The sequence below is a fragment of the Arachis ipaensis genome, chromosome B10 (genome assembly GCF_059453495.1).
Source record: "Arachis ipaensis isolate K30076 ecotype BB chromosome B10, ASM5945349v1, whole genome shotgun sequence".
NCBI classification, from domain to species: domain Eukaryota; kingdom Viridiplantae; phylum Streptophyta; class Magnoliopsida; order Fabales; family Fabaceae; genus Arachis; species Arachis ipaensis.
In genome coordinates, this window is record NC_142435.1 from 24,272,335 (window position 1) to 24,294,746 (window position 22,412).

The 22,412-nt window shown below is 37.4% G+C and overlaps 1 protein-coding gene and 1 pseudogene across 1 annotated transcript in view; both read right to left on the reverse strand.

Moving 5' to 3' along the window:
- Positions 1-704: 704 nt before the first annotated feature.
- On the reverse strand, positions 705-5,494 carry LOC148579439 (uncharacterized; annotated as a pseudogene).
- Positions 5,495-7,451: 1,957 nt separating this feature from the next.
- LOC110268517 (protein ANTHESIS PROMOTING FACTOR 1-like) overlaps positions 7,452-22,412 on the reverse strand; it is a 45,898-nt gene continuing 30,937 nt past the window's right edge. Inside the window, exon 5 of the mRNA XM_088490047.1 lies at positions 7,452-7,601. Coding sequence (XP_088346173.1) covers positions 7,452-7,601 — 150 coding nt within the window. The remainder of the gene's footprint in view (positions 7,602-22,412) is intronic.

The window sequence follows — 22,412 nt, forward strand, 5'->3', positions numbered from 1 at the left end:
ATAGCAGTAGAGAAGATCAAGAGGCAAGCAATAGAGAGTGTTATGAGTTATCTGATTCAAAGGTAAGGTGGGGAGCTACCACCAGACAACGCTGCACGAATGAATCCTAATTCGTTACAAGATCTGTCATTTGAGTTTTATTTAAGAATAAAATCTTATTTTATATTTTTTAATAAAATAAAAATATTATCTCTTAGAAACACTGTTAAATGTGTGCAAGAAGGACAGTAGCTCTCATCGAACTCTGTGGAATGAGTTCTTGAGAGGAGAAGAATGTGAAAGTAAGATGAAAATAGAGATGTTGGAGATGCAGAGAAGATGAAGAGAAGAGAGAGAAAATAAAGGGAAATAGTTTTGTAAAGTGAAACAGAAAGCTTGAAGTTTTCTATTAGTCATGAGGCTAATATATATACATCAGGAAATGAATTCATCTGTAACAAACTTGTCAAGTGACCAAAAATATCTACAACTAATTACCACTTTGTTAGCTATCTCTAATTGCTTTGATTTACAAATTAATTATCTCTAACAAAATATTATTAACTTATTGGACTGAACCAATCAAGTCACAGCCTCCCGCAAGCTAGGACCATGGAGATCAAGCAGTCCTAGCTTGGACAAATTGGTGGAGAAAGGTTCTGGTGCCAAAGGTTTGGTGAGGAAGTCTGCCAATTGATCAGTAGAGGAAACAGGTAGTAAGTGCGTCAAGCTGCTTTGTAGCTTCTCACGAGTAATATGGCAGTCGACTTCAATGTGCTTAGTACGCTCATGGAAGATGGGATTGGCGGCAATGTGAATCGCAGATCTGTTGTCACAAAAATGGTAATCGGAGCCGTAAGTGGCATGCCAATGTCTTGGAAAATGAAAGAAAGCCACTGAGCTTCGCAAGTAGCATTTGCTAATGCACGATATTCAGCTTCAGATGAAGACCTGGAGGCGGTTGATTGTTTCTTGCTCTTCCAACTAATCAAAGCTGACCCAAGATAAAAATAGTAACCGGTGATTGAACGTCGTGTATCTACATAAGCAGCCCAATCAGAATTGGAGAAACCAGTTACTGAAAAGTCAGAATTAGAAGGAATGAAAAGGCCAAGTGTGGGACAACCCTTGAGATACCTCAAGACCCTAAAAGCTGCCTCGAGGTGAGCAATAGTTGGACAGTCAATGAATTGACTCAATCTGCCCATCACATAAGAGATGTCCGGACGTGTGTTGGCTAGATACATAAGGCGACCAACTAGTTGCCGGTAATTGGTGAAATCAGAGAGCAAAGTGCCATTTTCGGAAGATAGTTTCGCATGGTAGTCCATGGGGGTACTGACAGGTTTGCAATCCAAGAAACCAAAATCTTCAAGAATGTCAAAGGCATATTTTTGCTGACAAAGATGAATACCTTTGGCTGAACGTGCAACTTCCATGCCTAAGAAAAACTTCAAGTCACCAATGTCCTTGATTTTGAACTTGTCATGAAGAATTCCTTTAATTCGATTAATCTCCGAAATATCATCCCCCGTGAGCACTAAATCATCGACATAGACAAAGATAATGGTGATCCCTGAAGCTGTATTTTTGGTAAAAAGAGAGTGATCCGAAACGGACTTCTTGTATCCCGAGGTAATAAGTGTGGCTGTCAACTTTAAATTCCATTGTCTACTCGCTTATCGCAATCCATAAAGAGATTTCTGTAACTTGCACACCATCCCTTGCTGTTCATCCAAGCCCGGAGGGATTTTCATGTAAACATCTTCATTTAGATCCCATGTAAGAATGCCATATTGACGTCAAGTTGTTTCAAGTGCCACTTCTTAGCTACTGCCACTGCTAACACTAATCTCAAAGTAGTCATCCGAACCACAAGGCTGAATGTATCAATGAAGTCGACCCCTTCAATATGTGTGAAACCTTTCGCAACCAACCTAGCTTTGCGTCTTTCAATGCTACCATCCGCATGAAATTTGGTTCGGAAGACCCACTTGCAACCAATGGCTCGCTTACCAATTGGAAGCTTGCAAACTCTCCAAGTATCGTTTAACTTCAATGCCTCCAACTCACTTTGAATTGCCTCTCTCCAGCAATGATGAGCAGCAGCCTCCTTATAAGTGCGAGGATCAGGATTTGAAGAGACGGCCAAACAAAAAGACTTATAATTAAAATTCAGCTTATCATATGAAAGAAAGTTATAAATTGGATATCTTTGAGTAGAAGGAGGTGCTAAACCTGTTGTGGCCAACATACAATAATAGTCCTGTAAGTAGGAGGGTGGCTTGCGGTTCCTAATAGGTCTTGTTGATGCAATAGGAATGATGTCAGCAGAAATATGTGTGCCTAAATTCTGCTGAGATGCGGTGTGGTGTTGTGTTGTATTTAAATTCTCATGTGGTGTGTCTAATGAATGAGACTCATAATGATTTAATGAATGAGATGTGTTATTTTCTAATGAATGTGCTGCATTATTTTCCAATGAAATAGGAATGTCAGGGAAAGTTGCATTTGAAGAATGCGGCGATGCAGGTGAGTGATAAGTGCAGGAAGTAAATGGATCTAAATCTAGAAATTGAAGATTATTAGTCCTGCAACCAGCACCAATGGTTGAAGTGCAATTGGAATCATGCAACTTTGAAGAATGAGACAAGTAGGGAAAATAATTTTCATAGAAGATAACATGTCTTGAAGTAAAGATCTCCCTAGTGTTAAGATCAAGTAAAGTGTAACCTTCTGTACCATCTTTAAAACCCAAGAATACACACTTCTTAGCTCTAGGGTCCAATTTCATTCTGCCATGAGCAATGTACTAGCATAAGCCAAGCATCCAAATGCTTTCAAATTTTGTAAATTCGGCAAAGTTTGAAATAGAATCTGATAAGGACTGCAATGGTCTAAAAAAATACTTGGAATTCGGTTTATCAAATGAATTGCATGAGCTTTGGCAAATCGCCAAAAAATTTTAGGTATGTGAGACTGAAACAGTAATGCCCTTGCAACGCCAAGTATCTGTTGATGCTTGTGCTCAATGATACCGTTTTGTTGTGGAGTTTCTACACAAGAGGTGTGATGGATTATCCCACTCTTAGTGAAGAAATCTCTCAATAAAAACTCAGGTCCATTATCAGTTCTAATGCATTTTATTTGTGCATTAAACTAAACGTCAGCATATTGCACAGAATTTTGTAAAAGTATGGATGCTTCTGACTTTGTTTTCATGAAATAAACCCATGTGTATCTACTCTTGTCATCTACCACTGTTAAAAAATATTTGTGTCTGGAACTAGAAAGTGTGGATAGTGGTCCCCAAATATCTATGTGTACAAGATCAAAACAATTTTTAGATTTACTAATACTATGAAAAAATGGTAATCTCTTTTGTTTAGCGAAATGACATGGGTCACAAGGTGTGACTTTGATGTCTCTACATTTGATATAAGGAAAATCTTTCTGCAACATTGCAATTTTATTAAATGTAATATGTCCTAACCTTACACGCCAAAGATGTTCATCAGAAATAGAAACTACATCTAAATGCTTATTATTCTGACCTAATGAATTATTGGAAGAATGAAGTGTTAATGCTGCAGATTTTGATGAATCACTATGTATTGTAGGGCTGTTCATTGTATATAGTCCATCGGCACATTTAGCTACTCCAATCGTCCTCAATGTAGCTTGATCCTGAATTTCACATGTTTCATCATCAATAAGCATTTTGCATTTTAAAAGTGTTGTAAGTTTTGACACTGAAATCAATTTGAAATCAAAAGATGGAATGAAAAGAACATTTGTTAAAAATAGATTGTTAGAGAACATGATGATGCCTACAATGCTACTAGTTGTAAAGCTGCCATCAGGTAATTTAACAACCAAGGGCTTAACCCTTTGATAAGTTTTGAAATCGGTTAGATCAAAAGAAACATGATCTGTGGCTCCAGTGTCTATGACCCAAAGAGCAGATTTTGGTCTAACCAATGATAAAATTCTTGCACTGAATTGCAAAAAATGAATTTTAGCTTGACCTGAAATAGGATTGGATGATTTTTGACCCTGGTTTGCACCATGAGAGTGTTGCTGAGCACATTGTTCCTTGAGAAAGGACATCAAGGCTTGCCTTTGGTTCACTGTTAATGCAACACTTACAGGTTCACTCACTTCTTCTTGGTTCATAGCCAATTCATTACTATTGACTTCATAAATTTTTTGCTCAGTAGTTATCATTTGATTGATATTGCCTTGCTGCCACTGTCTTAAGTGTGGAGGCAATCCATGCTTTTTATAGCATGTGTCCACAATGTGTCCCATTTTTCCACAGAAGGTGCACTGCATCTTGGTGCCCCTACCTCTGCCTCTTCCATTTGTCCGACTACCTTTGTTTCCTTCTCTACCTCGGCCTCTATTTCCTGAGCCATCTAAGTAGTTTATCCTTGCATCATTCAGTAAAGTTTTGGAGTCAATCAAATCCAGATTGCCAAACTGCCTCTCTTGTTGAGTGAGCAAAGAAAATGCGGTGTTTATGTCAGGAATAGGGTTCATAAGCATGATGTGGGATCTGACATTCGAATATTGTTCATTGAGGCCTCTTAGAAACCTCACTGTGTAACGCTCTTCTCTGTATTCTCTCATTCTAGCCAAGCCACACTTACAATCCTCAGCACACATTACACAATTAGGAATTGGTTTGAATCCATTTAATTGCTCCCAAATAGCCTTCAACTATGTAAAATATGTTGTAATTATCAATTCGCCTTGTCTCATTTGGTACATCTCTTCCTCTAAATCAGCCACTCGAAACTGATCTCCCTGACAATATCTATGTTCCAAATCTCTCCACAGATCAGAGGCAACATTATTCCAAATCACACTTTCGGAAATTTCAAAACTCAAAGATAGATTAATCCACGAGACAATAAATGTATTGCATCTCTCCCATGCCTCAAACAATGCATTTGTTGGATCTGACTTCTTTATTGAACCATCTATGAATTTTAATTTATTCTTTGATTTTAATGCTAACAGCATTGCTCTACTCCAGCTATGGTAATTATTTGTATTTAGAGTAATTGATATCAGAGGCGAACCAGGACTCTCACCAGGATGTATGAAGTAGGGACTTGCGGGATTTGAAATCGGAGTTTAACCAACTTTGGAGATTTGAGCTTGTAATGTGGACAATTGATTAAGAAAGCTTGCAATTTGATGCACATCCATGGATCCCAGTTGCGCTCTACTAGAGGATCGATTGAAACCCTTTGGATTTTCTTCAGCCATCAAGAAATCACTACTGTTGAATATCTCACTTGATTAGGAGAATTTCAAAGTAATTCCTCAACCTATTCAACTTAATGACTTTGTTTTATCACAAATTCAAATCTTTCTCTCATGAACTCGTCGATCGGAACACCACTACCTTTTCCACGCTCACCGCACCATGTTAAATGCGTGCGAGAAGGACAGTAGCTCTCATCGAACTCTGTGGAATGAGTTCTTGAGAGGAGAAGAATGTGAAAGTAGGATGAAAATAGAGAGGTTGGAGATTCAGAGAAGATGAAGAAGAGAGAGAGAAAAAATAAAGGGAAATAGTTTTGTAAAGTGAAACAGAAAGCTTGGAGTTTTCTATTAGTCATGAGGCTAATATTTATACATCAGGGAATGAATTCATCTGTAACAAACTTGTCAAGTGACCAAAAATATCTACAACTAATTACCACTTCGTTAGCTATCCCTAACTGCTTTGATTTACAAATTAATTATCTCTAACAAACTATTATTAACTTATTGGACTGAACCAATCAAGTCACAAACACTTTTATATAAAATGACATTTTTCTGCGATTAATTTTTTTTATATAAAAAATATTGGTATTTTTGTTAAAAATAAGATTATTTAGTGCAATTACAAGTGGGTGGATTTTGTAGGTAGAGAGTTAACATGCAGGATGTGTATTGCAACATGCAGGATGCGTGTTGAACATGTGTCATCATCCTCGCAACATGCAGAATTCGTGTTGGACACATGTCAATATCCAAGCAACACGTAGAGTTTATGTTAAATATTTTTTTATACATCCACAATACTGTATTACATTTCAAATATCAATATTCAAATAAAACACTATCTTCATCTCTATATTAAAAATAATTTCTGTTTTTCTGCTTCTATATAAAATGGAGGGCATGGCTGCTACTTGCTTGTTGCTTCACCATCAAGTACGTAGATGGTTGAGTCAGTGTCATGTTATCAAGACTCAAGTGGGCAGTGGCCAAGTGGGGGTATAAGTGCGTCAGACTAGAGCAGGTTTTCTTTTATATTTTTTTTTAAAATTGCATCTAGCAATGAGAATGTATATAAGTCTGAATGAGGTGCACCTCGTGCAAATTATTAGACGCACGAGACATGCTGGACACAAGATAAAAATGTTTAACGAGCGTTGTGTCTAAAATGGTCCCTGCAATCTAGCCAACAAGGTAACAACTGTTAACCCTTTCCCCTTCTATTCATCAACTACTCAACTAGATTCAATCCTTATCCACTAGTGATATCCTTGACAATGATTGTAACAATTCCGACAATAAAATTATGAATTTTGCTAAATTATATTTTAAGAGTATATGTTAAATATATCATAAAAAAATATTTTCTAAAAATTATTGTAATTTTTTTTATGTTTTCAATGTATTGAATATGAAAATATAAAAAAATTTCTATTATTATATTTTTAAAATGTATTATTAAAACACAAATTAGTTAAATCCTAAAATTATTATGTTGATTTCCAAACAAAAAATTAAGAAATTTAAATTACCAATGTATGTTATTCTTCAAGGAACTATTGACCGGTGTTTTCTAAAGCAGTAAACACCGTTTACACTTTACAGATTTGCTTTTGAAAGCAAGCTATTCACTGCTATATTGCTGTACATATAGAATGCAAGACTAATTATCTTTCTTAACTTTAAAAGGTTCAAAGATTTTAACATTAATGTGGTCTTAACACACTCAATTTTAACTTAAATTTCTTGATTAGTCATAATAGACAAGCTTTCTATATTACGATTTATAAAAAATTTTTTTTTATGTTCTTATATTTCGTACATCGTAATAATGCTAACATAATTTAATGATAGAAACAAAATTCGACCTTAACAAGTGCTCAAATGAAATCTTTAGTGAGAGAACAAGCTTGACTATACCTGATAATTTTCATCTAGTGATGATGAAAAAAGAGAAACAAGTTACAACTGAAGAACCAAAAGACATAATAACTTCATTTTGATTCATTGATATTTTTATATAATGATATACTTCTATATACCCGGTCACACAGGTAAAGTTTGTCACTAAAGGGTGTGTTTGGTGAACCAGTCAAAATAAGAAAAACTCACCCTTATTTGTTACCCCCCATCATAGTCTAGTATCTTTCAGTGAGTTGTGGGGCAAACAGAACCTCCATCATGTATGGCTTTTACTTTCTTCCAACATAAGATCCCAACTTAGACAAATCTGGGACCCAAAATGATAGCTCAGAAGATCCGGTTGCGAACATGAGACTTCCTGGTGCCCATTTTATCACCGGTGGTCCAGTATCAGCAGTTGCACTCCTCCAGCTACCAACCTATATGGTGCACGAAATTACAATCACACTTTTGTAATTCTGCACAACTAACCAACAAGTGCACTGGGTCGTCCAAGTAATCCCTTACGTGAGTAAGGGTCGATCCCACGGAGATTGTCGGCTTGAAGCAAGCTATGGTTATTTTGTAACTCTTCGTCAGGATATCAATAATAATTCTCAGTTTTAATTGGAATGAGTTAAAGAACAGGGATTAAATAATACTTTTATAAATAATGCTTTCCTACTGTCTTCTTCTTCATGCACGCAAGGCTCCTTCCATGGTAAGCTGTATGTTGGTGGATCACCGTTGTCAATGGCTACTATCCGTCCTCTCAGTGAAAATGGTCCAGCTACGGGTTTCGTAGGGCTAATCATCTGTCGGTTCTCACTAGTGTTGGAATAAGATCCATTGATCCTTTTGCACACTATCACTGCGCCCAACATTTGTGAGTTTGAAGCTCGTCACAGTCATCCCTTCCTGGATCCTACTCGGAATACCACAGACAAGGTTTAGACTTTTCAGATCTCAAGAATGCTGCCAATTGATTCTAGCTTATACCACGAAGACTCTGATCTCACAAATTTGAATGCTCTGTTGTCAGGAGAGGTAATCAAACTCGTGAACCAGGAACCAAAGAGATACACACTCAATCTAAGGTAGAACGAAAGTGGTTGTCAGGCACGCTGAAAGAACTGAAGATTGATGGTTTAGAAGTTATAGTAAACTTTCGTTGTAAGTATAGTTACTAAACCAAGCAATCAACCTTTCTTACAAAAGTTTTGGTTGTCACAAGTAACAAACCCCTTTAAAATTGATAACCGAGTATTTAAACCTCGGGTCGTCTTTTCAAGGAATTGCAGGGAGGTATGTTCTTATTATTGGTTATGAGTCTTGTAAATTGGGGGTTTTGAAAGTAAGGAAGCAGTATGTTGAATGATAATAAGAATAAAATAAATAACTATAAAATAGACTCTTGGCAAGGTATGAAAACTGGAAGTCCTATCCTGGTTATCCTTATCAATTGTAATGAGAATTGGATTTTTCTCCCACTTTGTTAACCTCTAACTATGAAGGTAAGTTAAGTGGATGAATTCATTCTGATTCCTCAAGTCCTAGTCTTTCCTTGGGAAAAGTTAGAGTTATTGGAACCCGAATTAATTCTGGAAGAATTCCAATTTTCAATCAACCATGAGTTTGATAACTTAAGTGTCTCCAATGACTCAACCAAAGCCAAAAGGGAAAAATTCAAATTATTTATATCATAAATAAAAGAGAGCAATCATAAATCTGAAATACCTCAAGTTGCACTAATAAAGATGTCAAATATAACATGGAAGAGTTCATAAATTAAATTGGGAAAATAAATAAAAGGAAAATTGAACCTGATAAAAAGAAACAATCCTGAAAGCAAAGAAATCCTAAATCCTAATCCTAAGAGAGAGGAGAGAACCTCTCTCTCTAAAAACTACATCTAATCCTAAAATTGTAAATTTGAAAGCTTGTTGATGAATGGATGTATTCCCTCACTTTATAGCCTCTAATCTGTGTTTCTGGACCGAGAACTGGGTTAGAAACAACCCAGAATTCGCTGGTTTTGAAATCTGCCACGCTGGTTTTTCGTCACTGCGACGCATTCGCATGGAGCACGCGTTCACGTCACCTATCGTCAGGGAAACTATGGCATATTATATATCAAATTGAAGCCGCGGACGTTAGCTTTCCAACGCAACTGGAACCGCATCATTTGGACCTCTGTAGATAAAGTTATAGCCGTTTGAGTGCGAAGAGGTCAGGTTGGACAACTTAGCAATTTCTCCAACTTCTTGTATTCCTTCCACTTTTGCATGCTTCCTTTCCATCCTCTGAGCCATTCCTGCCCTGTAATCTCTGAAATCACTTAACACACATATCAAGGCATCTATTGGTAATAAGAGAGGATTAAACATAGGGAACTTAAGGCCAAAGAAGCATGTTTTCAATCAAAGCACATAATTAGGAAGGTAAATGTGAAACCATGCAAATAGTATGAATAAGTGGGTAAAGAGTTGATAAAAACCACTCAATTGAGCATAAGATAAACCATAAAATAGTGGTTTATCAACCTCCCCACACTTAAACATTAGCATGTCCTCATGCTAAGTTCAAGAGAAGCTATAAAGATGAAGAGGAATGGTAGAATGTATGAAATGCAACCTATGAATGCAATTACATGCTAAATGCTTTTACTTACTTGGTTAAGAGTAAATAAGTTCTCCAAGAATAAACATGAACTGGATTTCACTAATTCAAATCATAAAAATGAAGTACAAATAGACTTGTAGAAGAAAATTGCTCATGAAAGCCGGGAACAAAGAATCGAGCATCGAACCCTCACTGGAAGTGTATGCACTCTAATCACTTAAGTGTTTTAGGTTCGATTCTCTCAATTCTTCACTAACCTTGCTTTCTAAGGCTTGCTCTTCATCTAACAATCAATATAAATTTAATACACAGATACACATATCAAGAGGTCTTTTAAGGGTTGTAATGGGGTTAGGGTCAAGGTAGGATTGTATTTGGCCAAGTGGACTAAAATCTGAATCCTTAATTAACTTAAACTTTCCACCTAACTTTAGACAATCCATGTAATCATAATACCACATCTAACTATCCATTAACCATGTTTTCCACATATTCATGCATTCTAATTTCAAGTACAGTACATATGCATTGCTTTCACCACTTACTTTGGGGCATTTTGTCCCCTTTTTGCTTAATTGCTCTTTTTTTTTCTTTTCTTTTTCTCACTTTTTTTATATATTTTTTTTCTTTTCTTTTCATTTTTTCAATGCATATGATTAAATTATTGGATGCATGAATCATGTCCTAAACATTTTTTTTCACATTTTCAGAAATTTCTAACATACTCAATTCTCAAACCAAATGTTTCCAAATTCAACTTTTCCCATACTTAATTCATGAGCACTCTCACTAGTCTAAGCTAACCAAGGATTCAAATTAAGGACATTATTGTTTTTCGTTTAGAGTTAATGATGTGCTAAAGTAAAGAACAAAGGGGTATAATAGGCTCAACATTGGTTTGCAAAGAATAATGAAAGGGTAAGGCCATATGGGTATGTAAGCTCAGTGAAACAAAGGCCTCAATCATGTAAGTGTATGCATACATCAAACCATGGAAATATAGAATTAAGCAAGACAAAGATCACAATTTTAGAGAGAAAAACACACACTAAAAATAAAATATTGGTTGGTAAAATACAACCAATTCAAATAGGCTCAAAAATCTCACAGGTTTTGTGTGTTCGAGCTCTAAACCATGTTCCAGTATAATATTTCTTCAAACAAGTGTAACATTAAATTTTATTCAAATTAGTGAAATGCTCTTAAAAGGTTTCTTGAAAAAGAAAATATTACTTCAACCAAGTGGTAAAATATGCACAAAATCAAATAATCATGCAATCAAACATGCAAATGCAATAACTAACAAGGAAAATAAAACAATGGTGTTGGAAAGAAGAAAATAGCTAACCCATGGAGATCGGTATCGACCTCCCCACACTTAAAGATTGCACCGTCCTCAGTGCATGCTGAGATGTGCAGGTGGACGGGTTGTTCCAACTGATGCTTTTCTTCAAGAATTGTGTAGATGGACTTGTTTGTCTCCCTTTTTAGAAGTTTTTCCCTTTTTCCGTCTTTGGTGGCCAGCCTGAAAGAAGAGAAAAAGAAGAACAGTAACCCAGAGATAAAGATAAGAAAATAAATGAAGTATGGGTGGGTTAATGCCAACTGATAAGGGTCTCATTTACATGGAAGCTTCAACATGTACGTGAGAAAACAATAGAAGCACATGGCATACCAGTGGTGCAAAATTTGCAACAAAGGGGAGGAGTGTGGGTAATGAAAATATCAATATAAGTTCATGTCAATGCAAATGAAGTGCAAATATCATAAAATATTGACATTGGCAGATAATTAATATCATTCCACAGTGTAAAACAAGTCAATAAAAATAGTTCAAGAAAAGATGCAACAGTTGAATAAGAACATTTAACACCAATGGTAAAATAATAAATTTAGAAAAGAAAAATAAAAATATACACAAAATTAAAATGCAATGAATGAAATATACAAATAAATTGAGTAAAATAGAATGAAGGTGAAAAGGAATGAGAAGTGAAAGAAATAAAGTGAGAAAGAAAGAAGAAAAGATAGAAGAAATTAGGATTAGAAAAGAAAAGAGAAGATAATTGGCGCTGATTTGGATGAGTTGTGCGGCACAGGCGACGCAGACGCGTAGGTGACGCGGTCGCGTGGTGCGCGATAAGGTCAGGTGACGCGGACACGTGGGTCACGCGATCGCGTGGCCTGATTTGTGCGATTGGCGCGAGTGCAGCCTCGCGTTCGCACAACTCTCTGTTCGAAACTCTTTTCGCCAAATTTTTGGGTGTCGCGGTCGTGTGGTGGACGCAATCGCGTGAATGGCCTTATTTTCAATATGACGCGGACGCGTGGGTGACGCGTTCGCGTGGGAGGACTTGGGCTTCTAGCACAAGTCCAGCCCTACTCTAGTACAACTTTCGGCCATGCACCCCTTTGACGTCGATCTGTTGGAGCACGCGTTCGCGTGGGCGACGCGGACGCGTGGGAGGCTATTTTCCAAATGACGCGGCCGCGTCGGTGATGCGATCGCGTGGATCAATTTGTGCCAAAGGCACGCCTCCATCCACGCTCTCGTGTGACTCTCTGTCCACTTTTCTTTTCTTCCTAATGCACTTGTGACGCGGACGCGTCAGCGACGCTGCCGCGTCGCGTGCGTGTTTTTTTTTATGCAATATGCAGATGCAAAATGCAATGATAATATGGATGCTATGAATAATTCCAGGTTCAATGAAAACAGAATAAAATAAAACTCAAAATCAAACAAAATGAAATAAAATCAAAATTGAAGAAAGGAACGATTATACCATGGTGGGTTGTCTCCCACCTAGCACTTTTAGTTAAAGTCCTTAAGTTGGACATTTGGGGATTCCTTTGTTATGGTGGCTTGTGCTTGAACTCATTCAGGAATCTCCACCAATGTTTGTGATTCCAATGGCCTCCGGGATCCCAAATCTTGTTTCTACACCCATCTTCAAGTTGATTATTATGATTCCATCCAGGTGGTTCATCTTTAGAATTCTCAGTGAAGCGTCCAAACAACTTCCTAGACCCATTCAATTGAGCTCTACACCAACCTTTGCGTTTAAACTTAAAGCTTCCAACCATAATGAACCTTGCAGGATAATTCTTACCACTGACCATCTTCCTCTTACTCTTAATGCCACAAAGAGCTCTAAGTTGACCATCCATCTCCAGTAGCCCATATTCAAGTGGAATTAGAAAGCTAAGGGATATGAATTTTTCCCACTTGAATGTTGTGAAGGATGATGGCAACTTAGGTGGAGGTATTTCTAACAAATTTGTAGGCTCCACTTCCTTGTGCTCTTCTCTGACAACTTCCACCTCTTTGCAATTTTCTTCAATATCAACACTTTCCTCTTGGTAGCTTTCTTCCCGTTCAATCTCTTCTTCATTGCTCACCAAGGGCATGAGAGGTTGTGCTTCTTTTTCTTGAATCTCCATCTCTTGATCGACCTCTTCCAAGTCCTTAACCATGACATGCCTTGGGGGTTGTACACCCTCCTCAACATCAAATGCAACCGTCTTGGAAGGAGGCTCTATGTCTTGACTTTTCCATGGAGGTACAGCATCTCTTAAGTCTGCAACCACTTCTTCCTTTTTAATAATTGCTGCTTTGTCCAGTTGTTTAAGTATAAAATCGTACTCATCCTCGATGATTTTCTTTCCATGACAACTCCTTTCAACTACTCTTTCATCTTTAAGGGTCTCTCCTACCTTTACCCATAGGGCCTCCTCTAGCTCCTTATGAAGTATGGATTCGCAAAGATGATTCCTTCTTTCCTGTTCCATATCAATAGCATAATTGGGATCATCTTGCTCTTGGATTGATGGATGTGGGTGCTCTTCCATGGAGGGTGGTGATGGGATGAAAAGATCATTATGTGGTTGAAAAGAAAGTGCACTATAGCTTGAGCGTTGAATATTAGAGGTAGAGGGTTGGTTCATGCAGGATATAAGATTTTGAAGTGTAGAGGTGAGACCAATGATGTTAGAGATGAGTGTATTGTTATCCAATGGAGGTTGGGGTGGATCTATGTATGGTTCATTCGGTTCATAGGGTGGTTGGTATGGTGGATGTGTGTTAGGGTCATATGGAGGTAAATGGTGTAAAGGGGCTTGTGAGTTTGGTGGTTCAAAGGTATGTTGGGAAGGTGGTTCATAAGCACAGGGTGGGACTTGTTGGTAATTACAAGGGGGTCCACCATATTTATCATCTTGGTATGCATTGTAGAGTGGTCCTTGCCCATGATATCTTGGAGGGTGTTGTTGCCTAAAGGGTTGATCAGATCCTCTTAGCTCCATCCATCCTTGATTGCTTAGACCTTGATGCATATTCCTGTTATAGCTTCCACTCCTTTCAACAGATTTAGAACCAAACTCAAAGCGAGAGGGGTGAGAATTCATGGTAGCTAATAAAAATTAAAAACGAAAATAAAAACAAATTTTAAATTAAAAGGTTATTAAAATTTTGAATTTTTAATTTTTGAAATTTGAATTTTGAAATTTGAAATTTAAATATTGAAATTTGATTTTTGAAAAAGATATGATTTTTTTGAAAAAGATTTAAATTTTGAAATTTGAATTTTGAAAATTGAAATTTGAAATTTGAAATTTGAGTTTTAACTTTTGAATTTTTGAATTTAATGAGGAAAGGGAAAAACAATAAAATGACACCAAACTGAAAATTTTTAGATCAAAACGAAGAAAACAACTAAGAACAACTTGAAGGTCAAGATGAACACGAAAAACAAATTTTTGAAAAATTTTTAATAACTAAATAAAAACCAATAACCTCTTAATTTATGAAAAAGAAAAAATAAAAACAAATAAACAAGCAAAAAGCAAATATTTACAATAACCAATAATAAGGCACACATTTGCAATTCCCTGGCAACGACGCCATTTTGAAAGAACTGAAGATTGATGGTTTAGAAGTTATAGTAAACTCTCATTGTAAGTATAGTTACTAAACCAAGCAATCAACCTTTCTTACAAAAGTTTTGGTTGTCACAAGTAACAAACCCCTTTAAAATTGATAACCGAGTATTTAAACATCGGGTCGTCTTCTCAAGGAATTGTAGGGAAGTATGTTCTTATTATTGGTTATGAGTCTTGTAAATTGGGGGTTTTGAAAGTAAGGAAGCAGTATGTTGAATGATAATAAGAATAAAATAAATAACTATAAAATAGACTCTTGGCAAGGTATGAAAACTGGAAGTCCTATCCTGGTTATCCTTATCAATTGTAATGAGAATTGGATTTTTCTCCCACTTTGTTAACCTCTAACTATGAAGGTAAGTTAAGTGGATGAATTAATTCTGATTCCTCAAGTCCTAGTCTTTCCTTGGGAAAAGTTAGAGTTATTGGAACCCGAATTAATTCTGGAAGAATTCCAATTTTCAATCAACCATGAGTTTGATAACTCAAGTGTCTCCAATGACTCAACCAAAGCCAAAAGGGAAAAATTCAAATTATTTATATCATAAATAAAAGAGAGCAATCATAAATCTGAAATACCTCAAGTTGCACTAATAAAGATATCAAATGTAACATGAAAGAGTTCATAAATTAAATTGGAAAAATAAATAAAAGGAAAATTGAACCTGATAAAAAGAAACAATCCTGAAAGCAAAGAAATCCTAAATCCTAATCCTAAGAGAGAGGAGAGAACCTCTCTCTATAAAAACTACATCTAATCCTAAAATTGTGAATTTGAAAGCTTGTTGATGAATGGATGTATTCCCCCACTTTATAGCCTCTAATCTGTGTTTTCTGGGCCGAGAACTGGGTCAGAAACAACCCAGAATTTGCTGGTTTCGAAATCTGCCACGCTGGTTTTTCGTCACTGCGACGCGTCCGCGTGGAGCACGCGTTCGTGTCGCCTATCCTCAGGGCAAATATGGCATATTATATATCAAATCGAATCCCCGGACGTTAGCTTTCCAACGCAACTGGAACCGCATCATTTGGATCTCTTTAGCTAAAGTTATAGCCGTTTGAGTGCGAAGAGGTCAGGCTGGACAGCTTAGCAATTTCTCCAACTTCTTGTATTCCTTCCACTTTTGCATGCTTCCTTTCCATCCTCTGAGCCATTCCTGCCCTGTAATCTCTGAAATCACTTAACACACATATCAAGGCATCTATTGGTAATAAGAGAGGATTAAACATAGGGAACTTAAGGCCAAAGAAGCATGTTTTCAATCAAAGCACATAATTAGGAAGGTAAATGTGAAACCATGCAAATAGTATGAATAAGTGGGTAAAGAGTTGATAAAAACCACTCAATTGAGCACAAGATAAACCATAAAATAGTGGTTTATCACATGCATTCATAGGTTGAGAATGGTGATGAGTGTCACAGATCATCACATTCATCATGTTGAAGTGCGAATGAATATCTTAGAATAGAAACAAGCGTGATTGAATGGAAAACAGTAGTAATTGCATTAATCCATCGAGACACAGCAGAGCTCCTCACCCCCAACCATGGAGTTTAGAGACTCATGCCATAAAAGATACAAAATTTAGATGTAAAAGTGTCATGAGGTACAAAATGAATCTCTAAAAGGGGTTTTTATAATCAACTAGTAACCAAGGTTTACAGAAAATGAGTAAGCTAAGATAGATAGTGCAGAAATCCACTTCTGGGGCCCACTTGGTGTGTGTTTGGACTGAGCATTGAAGATTTCACGTGCATAGGCTATTCCTGGCATTGAACTCCAGCTTTTGTGCCAGTTTGGGCGTTTAACTCCAACTTTTATGCCAGTTCTGGCGTTTAACGCCAGAAAAGAGTAAGGAACTGGCGTTTAAACGCCAGTTCGTGCTACCAAATCTCGGGCCAAGTATGGACTATTATATATTTCTGGAAAGCCCAAGATGTCTACTTTCTAAAGCAGTTGAGAGAGCATCAATTGGACTTCTATAGCTCTAGAAAATCCATTTCAAGTGCAGAGAGGTCAGAATCCAATAGCATCTGCAGTCCTTTCTCAGCCTCTGAATCAGATTTTTGCTCAGGTCCCTCAATTTCAGCCAGAAAATACCTGAAATTACAGAAAAACACACAAACTCATAGTAAAGTCCAGAAATGTGATTTTTGCATAAAAACTAATAAAAATATAATAAAAAGTAACTAAAACATACTAAAAACTACATGAAAATATCACCAAAAAGCGTATAAAATATCTGCTCATCACAACACCAAACTTAAACTGTTGCTTGTCCTCAAGCAACTAGACAAATAAAATAGGATAAAAAAGGGATCAAGTTGCAATAGAATCCCAGTGTTTTAAGTGTAGCTCAAATTCTAATAAGATGAGCGGGGCTAGTAGCTTTTTGCTTCTGAACAGTTTTGGCATCTCACTTTATCCCTTGAAGTTCAGAATGATTGGCATCTATAGGAACTCAAAATTCAGATAGTGTTATTGATTCTCCTAGTTTAATATGTTGATTCTTGAACACAGCTACTTTATGAGTCTTGGTTGTGACCCTAAGCATCTTGTTTTCCAGTCATACTACAGGATACATAAATGCCACAGACACATAACTGGGTGAACCTTTTCAGATTGTGACTCAGCTTTGCTAAAGTCTCCAGTTAGAGGTGTCCAGAGTTCTTAAGCACACTCTTTTGCTTTGGATCACGACTTTAAACACTCAGTCTCAAGCTTTTCACTTGGACCTGCATGCCACAAGCACATGGTTAGGGACAGCTTGATTCAGCTGCTTAGGCCAGAATTTTATGCCTTTAGGTCCTCCTATCCATTAATGCTCAAAGCCTTGGATCCTTTTTACCCTTGCCTTTTGGTTTAAAGGGCTATTGACTTTTTATGCTTGCTTTTTCTTTTTCTTTTAATTTTTTTGCCATTTTTTTCGTAAGCTTTGTTCTTCACTGCTTTTTCTTGCTTCAAGAATCAATTTCATGATTTTTCAGATTATCAATAACATTTCTCTTTTTTTATTATTCTTTCAAGAGCCAATAATTTTAACAGTCATAAACTTCACTATAAAAAATATGCACTGTTCAAGCATTCATTCAGGAAACAAAAAGTATTGCCACCACAATTAAATAATTTTGAATTCTACTCTTAAAAACTCGAAATAATTGCATCTTTACTCAAAGGATCTACTATTTTATTCATGTTTAATGATGAAGAGAAAAATAAATTATAGCTTACTTGGAGATAAAAATAAAATTAAAAATAAAGACCCTAATTACTAATATTCATATAATTCTTAAGATAGGTTTCTAATAATAAAAATTATCACAGAGTTAAGATTAGGACTCAACAACCTTTATTTTGGGAGATGGATGTTCCTTCAATCTGTGGGGTGTCTGGTCCCTCAAGGGAGAGCCTCTGGCGCTTTAGCTCCTGTAGCTCACGCCCTTGCTTTTCTTGCTCCTTAAGTAGTTTGCAGAGCATGCTATTTTGATTTTGCTGTTCTTTTTTAAGTTGATCCATAGCTTCTTTCAGCTTGGTGACAGATGCTTCTAGGCGGGTCCAGTAGTTAATCTGAGGAATTTCTGGGAGAAACTCTTGTGACCTCCTTTTGATGGAGTTATCTTGCACTTGTTGTCCTTCCATTGACTTCTTGGTGATTGGGTGCTCGAATGGGATGAACTCATCTACCCCCATCTTCACCCCAGCATCTTTACATAGCAGAGAGATTAAGCTTGGGTAAGCCAATTTGGATTCAGTGGAGTTCTTATTTGCAATTGTGTAGATCTCACAAGAAATCAGATGATGAATCTCCACTTCGTTTTCCAGCATAATGCAATGAATCATCACCACTCTTTTGACAGTAACCTCAGAGCGGTTGCTAGTGGGCAGTATAGAATGCCCAATGAAGTCCAACCAGCCCCTAGCAACTGGTTTGAGATCTCCTCTCTTGAGTTGGTTTGGGACACCTTTTGAGTTGGTTATTGGTGCACGAAATTACAATCACACTTTTGCAACTCCGCACAACTAACCAGCAAGTGCACTGGGTCGTCCAAGTAATACCTTACGTGAGTAAGGGTCGATCCCACGGAGATTGTCGGCTTGAAGCAAGCTATGGTTATCTTGTAACTCTTAGTCAGGATATCAATAATTCTCAGATTTAATTGTAAAAAGTAAAATAACATGAAATAAATACTTGTTATGCAGTAATGAAGAACAGGTTGAGGCTTTGGAGATGCTTTGTCTTCTGAATCTCTGCTTTCCTACTATCTTCTTCTTCATGCACGCAAGGCTCCTTCCATGGCAAGCTTTATGTTGGGCATCACCGTTGTTAATGGCTACTTCCCGTCCTCTCAGTGAAAATGTTCCAAATGCGCTGTCACCGCACAGCTAATCATCCGTCGGTTCTCGATCATGTCGGAATAGGATCCATTGATCCTTTTGCGTCTGTCACTACGCCCAACACTCGCGAGTTTGAAGCTCGTCACAGTCATCCCTTCCCAGATCCTACTCAGAATACCACAGACAAGGTTTAGACGTTCCGGATCTCAGGAATGGCCGCCAATAATTCTAGCTTATACCACGAAGATTCTGATCTGAATCATGAGGCTAAGAGATATGCATTCAATCTAAGGTAGAACGGAGGTGGTTGTCAGGCACGTGTTCATAGGTGAGAATGATGATGAGTGTCACGGATCATCACATTCATCAGGTTGAAGTGCGAATGAATATCTTAGAATAGAAGCAAGCGTGATAGAATGGAAAACAGTAGTAATTGCATTAATTCATGAAGAACAGCAGAGCTCGTCACCCCCAACAATGGGGTTCAGAGACTCATGCCGTAGAGAATACAATATGAAACGTGTAAAGTGTCATGAGGTACAAGATGAATCACTAAAAGTAGTTTTTTATAGTAAACTGGTGACCTAGGGTTACAAAAAATGAGTAAGCTAGGGTGTTTAGTGTAAAATCCACTTCCGGGGCCCACTTGGTGTGTGCTTGGGCTGAGCATTGAAGCTTTCATATGTAGAGACTTTTCTTGGAGTTAAACGCCAGCTTTTGTGCCAGTTTGGGCGTTTAACTCCAGCTTTTGTGCCAGTTCTGGAGTTAAACGCCAGAATTCTTGAGCTGACTTGGAACGCCTATTTGGGCTATCAAATCTCGGGAAAAGTATGGTATATTATATATTGCTGGAAAGCCCAGGATGTCTACTTTCCAAGGCACTTAAGAGCGTGCCAATTGGGCTTCTGTAGCTCCAGAAAATCCACTTCGAGTGTAGGGAGGTCAGAATCCAACAGCATCTGCAGTCCTTTTTCAGCCTCTGAATCAGATTTTTGCTCAGGTCCCTCAATTTCAGCCAGAAAATACCTGAAATCACAGAAAAACATACAAACTCATTGTAAAGTCCAGAAAATTAATTTTTATTTAAAAACTAATAAAAACATAATAAAAACTGACTAAAATATACTAAAAATATACTAAAAACAATGCCAAAAAGCGTATAAATTATCCGCTCATCACAACACCAAACTTAAATTGTTGCTTGTCCCCAAGCAACTAAAAATCAAATAGGATAAAAAGAAGAGAATATACAATGAATTCCAAAAACATCTATGAAGATCAGTATTAATTAGATGAGCGGGGCTTTTAGCTTTTTGCCTCTGAATAGTTTTGGCATCTCACTTTATCCTTTGAAGTTCAGAATGATTGGCTTCTATAGGAACTCAGAATCCAGATAGTGTTATTGATTCTCCTAGTTAAGTATGTTGATTCTTGAACACAGCTACTTTATGAGTCTTGGCCTTGACCCTAAGCATTTTGTTTTCCAGTATTACCACCGGATACATAAATGCCAGAGACACATAACTGGGTGAACCTTTTCAGATTGTGACTCAGCTTTGCTAGAGTCCCCAATTAGAGGTGTCCAGAGCTCTTAAGCACACTCTTTTTGCTTTTGGACCACGACTTTAACCGCTCAGTCTCAAGTTTTTTACTTGACACCTTCACGCCACAAGCACATGGTTAGGGACAGCTTGGTTCAGCCGCTTAGGCCAGGATTTTATTCCTGTAGGCCCTCCTATCCACTGATGTTCAAAGCCTTGGATCCTTTTTTATTTCACCATTGCCTTTTGGTTTAAAGGGCTATTAGCTTTTTCTTCTTGCTTTTTCTTTTTCTTTTTTTTTTCTCTTTCTCTTTTTTTTCTGCAAGCTTTTCACTGCTTTTTCTTGCTTAAAGAATCAATTTTATGATTTTTCAGATTATCAAATAACATTTCTCCTTTTCCATCATTCTTTTAAGAGCCAACAATTTTTACATTCATGAATCAACAAATTCGAAAATATACATTGTTCAAGCATTCATTCAGAAAAACAAAAGTATTGCCACCACATCAAAATAATTAATCTGTTTTAAAATTCGAAATTCATGCACTTCTTTTTATTTTTCAGTTAAAAACATTTTTCATTTAAGAGAGGTGATGGATTCATTTTCATAGCTTTAAGGCATAGACACTAAGACACTAGTGATCATGTAATAAAGACACAAACATAGATAAACATAAAGCATAAAAATTCGAAAAACAGAAGATAAAGAACAAGGAGATTAAAGAACAGGTCCACCTTAATGATGGCGGCTAGTTCTTCCTCTTGAAGATGTTATGGAGTGCTTGAGCTCCTCAATGTCTCTTCCTTGCCTTTGTTGCTCCTCTCTCATGACTCTTTGATCTTGTCTAATTTCATGAAGGAGGATGGAATGCTCTTGGTGCTCCACCTTTAGTTGTCCCCTATTGGAACTTAATTCTCCTAGGGAGGTGTTAATTTGCTCCCAATAGTTTTGTGGAGGAAAATGCATCCCTTGAGGCATCTCAGGAATTTCATGATGATGATTTTCCTCATGCTCTTGTTGAGGTCCATGAGTGGGCTCTCTTGTTTGCTCCATCCTTTTCTTAGTGATGGGCTTGTCCTCTTCAATGAGGAGTCTTGGCCACAACTTCATAGAAGTGGTCTTGATGGACCTTTGAGATGAATCTCTCCATCTCTCATGACTCGAAGGTGGAAGCAATTGCCTTTCCATTCTTCTTTCTAGAGGTTTCTCTGGCCTTAGGTGCCATAAATAGTTATGGAAAAACAGAAAAAGCTGAGCTTTTCCACACCAAACTTAAAAGGTTTGCTCGTCTTCGAGCAAAAGAATAAAGAAAGGAGGAGAAGAAGAAGAGATGGATGAAATAGAGGTGTGTGAGTTATTCGGCCAAGGGGGGTTTTAGGTGGTTATGATGTGGAAAAGGAAGGAGTGATGGTTTGAATTTGAGTGGGTGGGTGTAGGTGGTTTGTATGATGGTCTTGGAGGAGTAATGGAGGTGGTTGGTGGAGGTTATTTGGGGAAGAGTATTATGAAAAGGTGTGAAGAAGTAAGAGAATGAGTTGAGATTGGTGGGGATCCTGTGGGGTCCACAGATCCTGAGGTGTCAAGGATTTCCCATCCCTGCACCAATTAGGCTTGCAAAATGCCCTTTGCTGCCAATCCTGGCGTTAAACGCCAGGTTGCTGCCCATTTCTGCCGTTTAACGCCAGCTTCTTGCCCTTTTCTGGCGTTAAACGCTAGTCTGGTGCCCATTTATGGTGTTAAACGCCCAGAATGGTGCCAGACTGGGCGTTTAACGCCCATTCTGCTGCCTTTACTGGCGTTTAAACGCTAGT